At 34.2% G+C, this 12,233-nt stretch overlaps 2 protein-coding genes across 4 annotated transcripts; one reads left to right on the forward strand and one right to left on the reverse strand.

Moving 5' to 3' along the window:
* Nucleotides 1-496: 496 nt before the first annotated feature.
* LOC110894568 (cyclin-H1-1) lies at nt 497-6,117 on the forward strand. 3 transcript variants are annotated; one of them, XM_022141787.2, is made up of 16 exons: nt 497-653; nt 3,048-3,186; nt 3,342-3,444; nt 3,522-3,596; nt 3,785-3,835; nt 3,972-4,050; nt 4,133-4,251; nt 4,340-4,413; nt 4,492-4,612; nt 4,708-4,776; nt 4,877-4,918; nt 5,109-5,186; nt 5,269-5,327; nt 5,415-5,499; nt 5,570-5,658; nt 5,749-6,117. In XM_022141787.2, exons 4-16 carry the CDS (start codon nt 3,537-3,539, stop codon nt 5,780-5,782), a joined length of 960 nt encoding a protein of 319 aa, XP_021997479.1. In that variant the 5' UTR covers nt 497-653; nt 3,048-3,186; nt 3,342-3,444; nt 3,522-3,536; the 3' UTR covers nt 5,783-6,117. The 3 variants fall into 3 exon arrangements, with proteins under 3 accessions (XP_021997479.1, XP_021997477.1, XP_021997478.1); XM_022141785.2 differs by having other exon boundaries at nt 498-653; nt 3,535-3,596; XM_022141786.2 differs by having other exon boundaries at nt 502-657; nt 3,535-3,596.
* Nucleotides 6,118-7,460: 1,343 nt separating this feature from the next.
* On the reverse strand, nt 7,461-11,897 carry LOC110894567 (replication protein A 32 kDa subunit B). The gene is made up of 10 exons (XM_022141784.2): nt 11,529-11,897; nt 11,312-11,422; nt 10,972-11,069; nt 10,851-10,892; nt 10,664-10,741; nt 9,102-9,180; nt 8,897-8,983; nt 8,020-8,099; nt 7,813-7,881; nt 7,461-7,726 (listed from the first exon to the last, which is right to left on the reverse strand). The coding sequence occupies exons 1-10, from the start codon at nt 11,631-11,633 to the stop codon at nt 7,642-7,644; spliced, it is 834 nt and encodes a 277-aa protein (XP_021997476.1). The 5' UTR covers nt 11,634-11,897; the 3' UTR covers nt 7,461-7,641.
* Nucleotides 11,898-12,233: the final 336 nt, after the last annotated feature.

A 12,233-nucleotide genomic window follows, 5' to 3' on the forward strand; every position in this document is an offset into this window, starting at 1 on the left:
TTTTAGTTATGACCCAATTGAACTAAACCTTCTCATGCACACCATTAGAATTACTAACAAGTGTTGTGTTTTCCGTTGCATCGCGAATTTGGTTTTGGTTATGGCTCAAAACCGAACCGCCCCATACATAGCACTAAAATCACCAACCGAAGTGATATGTTTCCCGCCGCATCGCGCGGGTAAAGGACTAGTATAATATAATATATTATTTTTGTATCATTTTCAACGATTACATGTTTCTTTGATGAATTTTATAATGGTAACATACATCATCTTTATATTAACTCATTTATGTCAAATAATTTGGTATATAAACGTCTCCATATTTTGTTTGCATTTACAAGAAAAAGTTATTATATAGTTTAGATTGTTTAACCCGTGTAACACACGAGAAACTAACCTAATTATTTAATATATAAAATTAAATTTATTCAACCGTGTAATCGGGTTGTATCATACTTGAATCATAAAAATATCCACTAATCCATATCATCCATCCGGATCGATCCATTAATATCCTGCACTACTGCAGTGCTCTCAAAGGTCCAAACCCTAAATTTTGAAAGCAATCTAGCCTCTTCTCTCCAAAAGTCCAAAGTCGTCACGATTCAGCGATCATCTTCACAATTATCATCGTTCTTCATTCAATCACAGTAAGTACGATCAATCTTCAACTCTTATTCATATTCTCTCTGTCTTTTTTCAATTCACCATGGCAGGTTATGTAAATTGGTGTAATTATTTGGATACGATTGCTAGGGTTATGTGTAGTCTAATTGTTGTTGGTTCATGTTGATTTTTAATTCACCATGGCAAGTTATCTAGGTGCAGTTGTGATTTAGGTTCTTACTTTTCTTATGCAATACTTGGTTTCTTGTTTTTTGTTTTTGTTTTTTTTGTGGAAACTATAATGTATACATTTTCATACCTTCTCGTTTACAGCATTAGTTAATTGTCTGGATTTTGATGTTTATGAGGTCAGTAAACAACTTGAAACTTGATGCTAGAATGCTAATGATCTTGTTAAACTACGTACTATAACTCTGCGGTCGTGATTTTAAAACTACTGCGGTTCATCGTTTCAAACTTTGTGCGTATTCGATTACTTTATTGTGATGGTTTATTGACTTTCTGTTTTTGAGTAATTGAACTTGCGATGAATGAAACCTACCAGAAACTCAAACAAGGACTCAACTTGAAAGCACTTTTTGTTCAAGGATCATTCTTTTCACTGTAGGTTATCTTTCTGTATGTATAGTCCAAATGTCAAATGGTTACTGGTTAATGTTCATTCTCAATTTACCATGTCGACTTATGTGGATGCATATTTAGATGTAGATGCAGTTGCGCTTTAGGTTCTTACTTTAGGGGTGCAAACGAGCCAAGCCCGAGCTCGACCAGGCTCGAGCTCAGCTCGATTCGAGCTTTATTTTCAAATATCGAGCTCGGCTCGTTGGTATTTTCTCAAGCTCGGCTCGTTTATTATCTATTAATTAATGTATTAAATAAAAATACAGGCCCGGCCCATAGGGTGTGCAAGGTGTGCCACCGAACAGGGCCCAACAACTTTTTGGGCCCAAAAATATTCCTGTCTTACCTTTCTGATATATATATATATATATATATATATACATACAGGTAAGTATGCTACATTGCGTAGCTCAGACGGTTAGGTGCAATCTTTTCCTACCTAAGATTCTGGTTCGAAACCCAGCATTAACGCTTTTTGTTTTCTTGGGACCTTATGTTGACTGTTGCTTTGGGCCAATTTGATTCAGTAGTGCTAAAATCATTAGAAGTCCATATTTTTTGGTGTTAATATCATAACTTTTTATCAAGCAGATTGCCACATGAAATTTAGTTAAAGTTAACTTAATCCCCATTACTATTACTATATAATACAAAAAGCAACATAGGGGTGTCATTGACGCGTCGCAATGTTTTATATAAAGGAATCGATTCATTTTAATCACCATCACATCCAACTATTAAATAAGCGGTGTGATGATTATAAAACCAACTTTCTTTTCCGGCTTCCAACATGAGATGCATGATTGTTTATAAACAGAACCCTTTCGCATTCCTTATCTTCATTCCGTTTTACACACAAAAACATCCCCTCTCTTTTGTACCAGAATTGTTGGAGCACAATTGATTGCGATTTGCATATGGCATTTTTCAAAGGCCAATTTGATGGCGATTTGCATAGAGTATACGCAAATCGATTGTAAGAATTATCCCATATTTATAAGTAGAAGACTTAATATATTATCGGCAATTGAAGGATATCGATCATTAATCTCTTTGATTTTGTTAACACCATGGGATGTGTGATGGTTGAAACAACCGATTCATTTTAACACACTATCGCATCGTTTGATTTTAACGCACCATCGCATCGTTTCATAGGCACCGATTATTCAAACGTTTTTGGAGACGGCCCTGGTCTTAAAGTTTGGAATGTTTCTAGATAATTACTGTGAATCATGTATGATATAACTTTCAGGTTAAAATATTTCAACAGTTGTCTTGAAATCATAATTTGATACCTTATAAACATCAAGATCATAATTTGAAATCATATGTGTGTTTCTATTAGGGATATGTGTCCGAAATAAACAAAAAAAAAAAGACTTTTGTTTTATAGGTGGGAAAACATTATAATGTTTCCTTAGTTTGTTTAAGGAAAGAAATTGAGAGAAATAAGTTATGTGTTTTTCCTTCAATTTAATTCTTTCAAAGTGGAGAGATTTGAAAGGAAAATGTATTTAATACATAAAATCCTTACTTTTTCTTTGATTTCCTTCGAACTCCGGAACATGATAGGTAATTAAAATTTTGTTTTCTACTCATTTTTTTTTCTTTCCTTAATTTATTTTCTCTTTTTTTATTAAATTCTAAAATATAGCGTAAATGCATTCCAAAGTGCAAACCACATAAATTATTCATTTACTTTTAGAAAACTTGGAACAAATCTAAAGTTTTGGTAGCTTTACACAAGATTTTAACTCCAAAATTTGTAATAACATCTTATTTATTAATTGCAGGATACACAACAATCACCAAGACTCAAGAAGAAAAGAGACTTGTCTCTCTCCGCCGCGCTCCGATTCTCCCACCCAATCTCGGTTTACATCACTCCATACTCAAATCACTTGCTCATATCTACATCTATTCAAAATTAGGGTTTGTTCTTTCCCTTTTATTTCATTATCAATTTGCTTTATATCGTATTTACTTTATGAAACCTGATAATATTTAGTAGTATGCCCTAATTTATTGAATCCCCTCTAGTCAAATTAACTTTATGAAATTAATATTATGTTTTAACTTTAATGTAGTTGAAGTGTTGATGAAGGGCTTGTAGATGATATTCAAGTTTTGATTTTTAACTCTTGGTGGTAGCAACTTATAGCCATTTTTGTCTGACTGAATTATTATAAGGTTGATTACTTAATCACAACTTTACTCATATTTTTTGTTGTGATATTTTGGAATAACAATGTGACTTTGTTATTGAGTTATCTGTTCTAGCCATGGCGGATTTTTTAACTTCTACGCACCGGGCGAAGTGGATCTTCACTCCCCATGAATTGGTACACAATCTTTTCATCTTGGTCTCTCTTGTTTTTAGTCGGTTTGTTAGTAAAGATGGTACTTGATCGTTCATCATAGGCTTTGATATTCTTTTCTTTCGGTATACTCTGTTGTGATTGAATTTAGTATGGTGACTTGAATTGAATTGAAGTAACTAATTTTGATTTCTGTGAATTGTTGTGTGTAGAAAGATAAGTATAAGGCTGCTAATCATAGAGCAAAACAGATGCTTGAGAAGGTATGGACGACATCCGTCTTCTGTCTTCATTAGCATATCATTTAGTTTTATGTTTTTTTTTTTATTATTTTGAAAATTAGTTGGATTGTGTATTATAACCATTCATGGATGTATATCTCTTGACTGGCGTGTGTAGTATGGAGCAACAAGGGTGGATGTTGATCTTGATGGCTCATTGGCATATCCCGAGCTTCAAAGTGACGTAAAGGAAAACGGTATTTAAAAATGATATTTGACTCACTGAGTTCACTCAGCTCTTCTATTCGCTGATTACTTTTTACTTTAAATTGCTATTAGCGGAGAAGCATTCTCGTACAAAACCTCTTAAGATAGACGAGGAACAACTTTTGCGTGCGTTTTACGAGTTCAAAATTCAAGACGTGTGTGATGCCTTCAAATTCCCTCGGAAAATACAGGTGCTAAACTTATTTTCTTTTACGAAGAAAATAAATAGAAACGCAGGGGATAATCTATAATTCACAAGTTTACATTATGCTTTTGTAGGCAACGGCTCTTATATATTTCAAAAGGTTCTACCTACAATGGTCAGTGATGGAACATCATCCAAAAGACATCATGTAAAGTCTTATTCAACCCTATTAATATTACATGTTTCGTTATTATTTCGTCTAATACTTATATATACATTTAAACAGGTTGACTTGCATATATACAGCCTGTAAAGCAGAAGAAAACCACGTATCAGCCGAAGAGCTTGGTAAGGGGATCGATCAGGATCATCAAGTGATTCTCAATAACGAGATGATTGTTCTACAGGCACGAAATGACTAACATAACTTTTCCTTTTTCATTTTCATTTTTTTTTTCTGTGGCTTTGATGTTGTTTAAACATTAGTTTGTTTCTGTTGCAGTCTCTCGGATTTGATCTTATTGTCTATTCACCCTACCGCTCCATTGACGGTTTTATCAACGATATGGAGGTCGGTTTACCTATTTCCCTGCACCGTTCTTTTAAACTTTTGGAATGTTTATTCTTTTATTTGTTTATTTCATTCTGTTCTTGCACATGTTGTCCTACAGGATTTTATCTACTCAAACAACGGTCAACTTCAATATCTGAAGGTTCTGATTACCTCTATGCATCGTTGTCCCTAAATATGTTTTATTTTTGTCTGATCAGAATTTAACTTTGTTCTCGATAGATTGTCTTTTTATTCTTATTCCTTTATTGTGCATAAATTTCTTTATTTAAATTAATTGTAGTTATAACTTATAAGTACTCCTTGGATTAATATTATTGTCTTCGGTATAGGATTTACACGAGACCGCTAAGATGGTAGCTGATAAGACGATGCGAACAGAGGCGTCTCTTTTGTTTTCTCCTGGTCAGGTATATCCATATTCAATGTTTTTTTTTAATCATAATTAACTTATAACTATTTACATTAATTAATGTTGGTGATATGGTGTAGCTGGCGTTGGCTGCTCTGCGTAGAGCGAACGAGGAGTACCCGGTTGTTAACTTTGAAAGGTTTAATCTTTTTTCTAGAATTGTTACTTCATTTATATATATTGAAATGCAACCGTTTTAGTTTCTTCAAATGGTGTTCGTATGCAGATACCTGAACAGCGTTCTTTCTCGTCAGCATCCAGCACGACCCGTTCCTGAGCTCACAAAATATCTAGATGCTATTGACCAGATGGTAAGTATAGTTGTTCATTGGTTATGTCACATGAGAAAAATTTACTTGAATATAATATTGTATTACATAGGTAAATAATCTTGTTACACCTACTGCGGCGGATATGAAGCACATTGACCGGAAGCTAAAATATTGTCGGGATCCAGGATCACATGAAAAGTACTCTCTTATTCTTTTATTCCTTCAAATATAGTGGAGTTTGACGTTTGGCAAATATCTAATTTATTTTTAACTGTGTATCGAAAATAGGAGTAAGAAACGAAAGCATAGGTCAAAAGACTGACTATCTGGATGGAGCTTCAAATTTTGGGTGCAGAGAAGGGTTATCGATTTTTTTTCCGTTATACTATTACTATAGAGTATGATATATTTATGTTTCATCATTTCTGAAAAGAGACTATGAACCTTTTGTTTTGGGTTGGTATGGTTTTTTTTTTCTTCTTTCAAGTAACCAAACAGCCTCCAGCCAGTGGCAATTATGCTGTTGGTTTCACTTAGAAAAAAAGTGCTATTATGTTAATTGTTAAGAATACTGCTGTTGTTTAAATTCAAAGAACTTGAGCTCGATTTTTTTCAAGCTTTATGTCTAAAGCTCGAGCTTGGATTATTTATTAAGAATTCTTTGTTTAATTGTTTCATTTATATACATAATGATTTATATATGTTTAAAATTTACTTTTAATAATTTTGTTAATTTATATACATAATGATTTATATATATTTAAAATTTACTTTTAATAATTTTGTTAATTTTTTTATCCTGCTTATATAGCTAGCTAAATGGTCAAAAGCGCAAAAGACTTGCCTATCGCCGAAGCACAAAAAAATGCACGTCCAAAACGAGTATGATATAATATTATTCAACATATATAATTTAAAAACATATTAGAATTTGCACATAAAATTATATATTTAATCTCTCTCAAATATCAATAATTTGATAAGATGTAAACATGTAAGTCAAAAATAACAACATAATTATACTAAAGTTTTGGTTATTTGCAATCAAAAGCTGTGAAAAGGTGAAGTTTGATCATCAAAGATCAATAGCTGAATACATCTAACAACATCCACAATAAATGTTTTTGAGAGTTTTTTATTTATGTATTTTTGCCATGTTATCATGTTTTTGCTATTGTTGAACGTGTTTTTTTTATCGAGATTTTTTCGAAAAAAACACTCAAAAACAAACTAGTGGTGGGCCCTTCATGTACTTTATATATAGAGAGAGACACAGAATACGTGGTGAAAATGATTGGTTAAAAATTATAGTGGTGGTGACTGGTGATGATGTTTCATGTTTTTGGGTTTAATTAACGTGGCATTGTGGCAGTAACTAGACACGTTTTTAGGTGCTTTCAATCCTCCTTAGACCATGTGTAGTGGTGAAGAATTATAATGCCCCTACCATGGGGCATTATCCGACACGTGTCATCCCAATCAGCATGGTGCATTATAGCAAAAGTGGTGTAGTGGGCAACTGGGCATAATATCTAATAATGCCCCTTCCAATTATTAAAAAGGATTAAAAAAAAAAAAAAAACTTATTCAAAAAGTCATCCACTAATCTATGCTCCTATTGGTCAGTCAAAGTTTATGCTTGTTTGTTTGGGCGTTTCAAAGAAAACGCCGGATGACATTTTTTTCAAAAATTTTATAAAGTAACGCCCCATGTAATGGTGGGGTAGGCGTTATTGGGCGTTTTTTTTGAAATTTTTTTAAAGAAAACGCCCTACTACACATGGTCTAAGTGTGGTTGGTCTTAAAAGATGAGGAATAAGAAATGCAAACATTACCCATAGGATAGGAAAAGACTCGCTAGAAAGGAAAACAAAGTCATAAGGGTATATATGTAATTATAGTGTATAATAAAACTAAAAAGAAGAGTTTCAAGAGAGAACCTTCTATTAATCATTTATCCATACAAGCAGACAAACATATTGTGGACAAACAGAAGCATATTGTGGACAAACATATAAAAATGTCTTTTATCATACCAGCGTAACCTGTTTCGGTAATCTTTAAAACTACCAAAAAAGGCAAGTACAGGAAACACACAGGAAAATTTCAAAACAGATATTATCAAATCATTCCCTACTTGAAACAATCCCAGAATCACAAACGCTAATACGACAAGACAAATCAGCCGTTGGCAGCAGATTTAAAGTGAAAATCATCAACTGAATTGTAAACTAGCCCTTCCTCCACCAGACAATTAAGCGTAGCCCTGTTAAAAACGACACAAGCCTCAGGCCACGTTACCATGTGAATGTGATCACCTTGTATGCTCAAAAAAGACCAAGAAAGACTTACTGTATCTTGTCCAACGGGATGCCCAGTTGTGTAGCAAGTTCTTCTTGGTGTACTCCTGATTCCCTCGCTCTAAAAAAATACAAAATTTGTCTCACATTAGAATTTTAGTTTCACATTGACCATTATATTTAATCAGCTAGATTTAACTACAATTTTCTATCCAAATATAGGCATTGATAACTGATACAAGGTACTTGAAGAACTTACATACTAGCCGGCAAATGCAAATAATCTAACACCATTTTCTCGATTCCCTGAAGTCCATTAGCAACATATTGACCGGTGAACTAACAATCAATGAACAAATAAAATGTCATCAGTCATATCAATCAGAAAACTAGGGCTGCAAACAAACCAAACGAACACAAACAAGACCTTGTTCATGTTCGTTTGTCAAGGAAATGTATGTGTTCACGAGCTGTTCATAAACACTTACCGAACGGGATTTTATTTTTGTGTTCGTTTGTTAAAGAAATGAACGTGTTCGTGTTTGTTTGTGTTCGTTTATTAATCTTAGGCAACGAACACAAACGGACGTCTATGAACAAAATAAACACAAACTAATGTTCATGAACACAAATGAAAACAAATGAACACAAACAAGCATTCATGAACAGAATATATAATACATTGACACTTACTAAATATTTTATTTGCTGGAATTTTGAAGTATTTAAATAAATATAAAAACTAAAAATACTAATGAACTATCAAACACAAACTAACATAAATGAACATGTTACCGAACATTCACGAACATAAATGAATGAACGCGGCCACTGGTAATGTTCGTTCATTTAACTAAACGAACGAACACAAACGAACTTCCCGCCGAACAGTTCACGAACTATTCGCTGAACGTTCGGGTCGTTTGCAGCAGAAAACCTTTCCAGTAGTGACCAAATGAGTGGGTTGGGTTACGATAATAGCTCAAAAATGAGTTGGGTATATCCATGCACACATTTTTTTTCTTTTTTTTAGTTTTATAAATAAATAATGTGCTAGTTACCCATTCCATTTTCAGTAAAATCTGTTGGCTTCTTTTTGCTTTAAGCCTGTAACTGAAAACAGTCTATTGACTTACTTGATTTGATGGGGCGGTTTGATAGGTTTGTGTGGTGGCAGCTGAACCTGGCATATGGGTTTGATTACTGCTGCTAGGTTGTTGTTTCTAACACAAACAAAACATCGTACTTGTTACAAACAATATAACTAAAAGTTGGAAGAATTCATCTCTGAGTATCACATGTGAAATATGAAGTAATCAAAGTGTAGTTATGAAATCTTACCATCAACTTTGTGTTGTAAGAGTGGACATATATGCATTCAACAAAGTGATGTGTGATCTCATCGAAATCAGTCACGGGCCTGCACTTAAAGTAAAGTAAGCATGAATGCATGATAGTGATGCAGATAATTAATTGATCACATTGTAAACAAACAAAAGTTCTCTGAAGCTATACTTTCATTATGAAACATGCATACCAACACAAAGTTCATAATTTGCATAGTAAGCAGCATATTCAGTGTAATTTGCAGTTCATACATAAAGAACCAAAGAAGTGCATATACCAATAACATTGGAAATCTTGAGTTACGATGATCAACTGCTCAAGCACAAGGGTGTGCTTGCTATTTTGTTATATGATAATTTAGCAAACTATATATAGCATCATAATCTAGTCAATATAGTTATTTTTGTGGAGATTTTAATGAAGTCAGGGCGAGCTCTGAATATAAAAAAACTCGAATTTTTAGGTGGCCTGTGCTAAATGCTTCAATAATTTTATTGGGTTCGAAAAATTTCACTGACAGGCAAACAACCATGTTAACAGGCAGAATCACAAAAGAAGAAATCAGGAGGTATGGAAATGTGTAGTGGTAGAGCCCCAGGGCCGGTTGACTTCACTTTCAAATTCTTTAAAAAATTCTGGGTGTTTTTAAAGACGATTTCAGGGCTGTTCTGAACTGATTCTATGAGCACTCCTCTGTCTTGCGTCCCTCTCGGACTATAGACCCATTAACCTGATAGGAAGCATTATAAAGGTAATTTCCAAGGTACTAGCTAGCAAAATAAAGAAGGTTATGCCCTCCAGTTCTGAGACCCAATCAGCTTATGTTCAGTCTCGTAGTATTTTGGACGGACCTCTTATGGTGAATGAACTTGAATCCTGACTAGCATGGCTAGACCCCTCTACTGCCAAATGGACCTCTTAAGTACCTAAATTTTCCTATTGGAGCCAATATGAACCATATAAAAAATTGGGTAGATGTGGTTGAAGTTTTCAAGTCCAGGCTCACCCTTTGGAAAGCTAAAACTCTTATCATTTGGTGGTCGGTCAACCCTAATTGAATAGCCTTCCCATCAATTATTTCTCGCTCTTTAAAGCCTTGTTACATGTTATTGAAACGTTGGAAAGAATCAGAAAAAGTTTCCTTTGGGTGGTGTGGTGCACGTAAAATACACTAGATTGCGTGGGAGGAAGTAATGGCCCCCAAGGTCATGAGGGTTTGGCATTGGCTTGTTGAGAGCTGCCAACTTATCTCATTTATCTCTACTGAGAAAATGAAGATGGAGGGCTAAGATTAAAAAAGATAATTTATGGCTTCGGGTGATTTATGCAGTTCAGTAAATCACCAAAACTCCAGGCCAGTCTCTCCCTAGTACGTCTGTGTTGATTTACATAATCACTTTTGCCTTAGAATATATACATAACATCATAATCTTCTTTAATACAACTACGTAAATTATACCTTTCAGTTATCACTATTACTACATTTAAAATTGAGATTAAAGAGGCGGCTCGATAATTAACACAAACAGAAAGGTAACTTAAATCGAAGATCATACTTGATACCAAAGACCACTAACTGCTTCTTCCCCTGAAAGCCTTTCAGTTGTCCATGAACTCGAACATACATTCCTTCCCTAATTTAAAAAAAAAATAGAAAACAAACAATGTTATAAGATTCCAATCAGACTACACTAGTCCAGCTTAAACTTCCATTCACAAATCAACAAAGAAATGAGAACGCACAATATCGCTTCCATCTCCTTCGTGTCAACAGCCTCATGAACCCTAAAACATCACAAACACACCATCATATCGTAAAACCACATCACCTCGAAAAAACACAAACACAAAACACCTTCCATACCATCTGTTACAGTCAATACGACCGGTACCATCATCAAGCACAAAAGAAACATCAGTAACCCTCTCAGCCTTATTCAGCACCATCCCAACCAACTTAACCTAATTCCAACAACAACAAAGTTTATCACTAACTTCACTTACTAATCAAACAAATTTACACTTCCTAATAAACAATTGAAACATGTGCATCAATTTTTCACTCAATCATATCATTTGTGTTAGAATCAAATATAAATAAACTGAGCAATTATGCTAAAACTAGATTAATTATTAATACTCTGCTTCAATTTTTATACTGTAATAATAATAATTAGTTAAATCCAAACAACAATAAAACCTACGTTATTGACATCGACACCGTCAATGAGAAAATTCACTTTATCGTCATTTGACAACAACGCTTTGTTGATTTGCTTCACGGTTAACGGAATCAGCGTCTGCTTATCACGATGCTGCATACAACAAATTCACATAATAAAAAACCTAATTAGCAAACTCTTAAATTAAAACCCTAACTATGTAAAAGATGATGAAGAATTGGAGGTTTTAAATGGATACCTTGCTTAAGGCGGAGGGGAATGGATCAGTAGTCTGAGTGGCCTGAGAAGGCATGAAACCGCCGCCGGAGAAGGCGGCGGCGCCGTCGAACTCGCCAGCGTACATGTTTTTTTTCCGATCAGAGTCGGTGATGGTGAGAAATATCTAACAGTGAGTGTTGATTTGTTGTGAGAGAGTGAATTTGGGAGTTAGGGTTGAAAGTTTGAAACCCTACTGACAGATGAATGAAATGTGTTCCCGCCAATTTATTTCCCCCTTTTGGGTGGAAGCGGTTGCAGGGAATGCGACCCTACGAGTCTCAATTTATTGGAGGTGTAAGGCTCGGTGCGGAGGACGGAGGACGTAGGATGCCCCTCCACGTCATCTCACGTCAAAATTTAGAGCATGTTTGGCTAAGCTTTTTAAAACAACTTATTGACTTATCAAAAAACCAATAAGTTGTTTTTGTGTTTAGCTAAGCCAAAAGTCCTTTTAGAAATGACTTTTTGCAAAGAAGAAAAAGAAGGTTTCAAGAAGTCACAACATTGTGCTATTTTGGCTAGCTTTTAACTTTTCAAACTACAAATTACCAATATACCCATTCTTTACCCCCTTAAAAGAATACCCATTTTAGTCATTTTACATCAATAAGCTAATACAAACATTTTTTTTAAAAACTTCTTTTCAAAAAGTCCTTTTCTCAAAAGTTTCTTTTCAAAAGTCATT

This window comes from Helianthus annuus, chromosome 6 (assembly GCF_002127325.2).
Source record: "Helianthus annuus cultivar XRQ/B chromosome 6, HanXRQr2.0-SUNRISE, whole genome shotgun sequence".
NCBI lineage: Eukaryota > Viridiplantae > Streptophyta > Magnoliopsida > Asterales > Asteraceae > Helianthus > Helianthus annuus.

What these genes read in the sequence shown, in the direction of transcription:
- LOC110894568 (XM_022141787.2), top strand. Translation starts at nt 3,537, where the DNA reads ATGGCGGATTTTTTAACTTCTACGCACCGGGCGAAGTGGATCTTCACT. An exon ending in TCTTCACTCCCCATGAATTG is followed by an intron (nt 3,597 to 3,784) that starts GTACACAATCTT and finishes TGTTGTGTGTAG; the next exon opens with AAAGATAAGTATAAGGCTGC. An exon ending in TTTTGTTTTCTCCTGGTCAG is followed by an intron (nt 5,187 to 5,268) that starts GTATATCCATAT and finishes GATATGGTGTAG; the next exon opens with CTGGCGTTGGCTGCTCTGCG.
- LOC110894567 (XM_022141784.2), bottom strand. Translation starts at nt 11,633, where the DNA reads ATGTACGCTGGCGAGTTCGACGGCGCCGCCGCCTTCTCCGGCGGCGGT. An exon ending in CGTATTGACTGTAACAGATG is followed by an intron (nt 10,893 to 10,971) that starts GTATGGAAGGTG and finishes GTGATGTTTTAG; the next exon opens with GGTTCATGAGGCTGTTGACA. An exon ending in AAACCGCCCCATCAAATCAA is followed by an intron (nt 8,100 to 8,896) that starts GTAAGTCAATAG and finishes ATTGATTGTTAG; the next exon opens with TTCACCGGTCAATATGTTGC.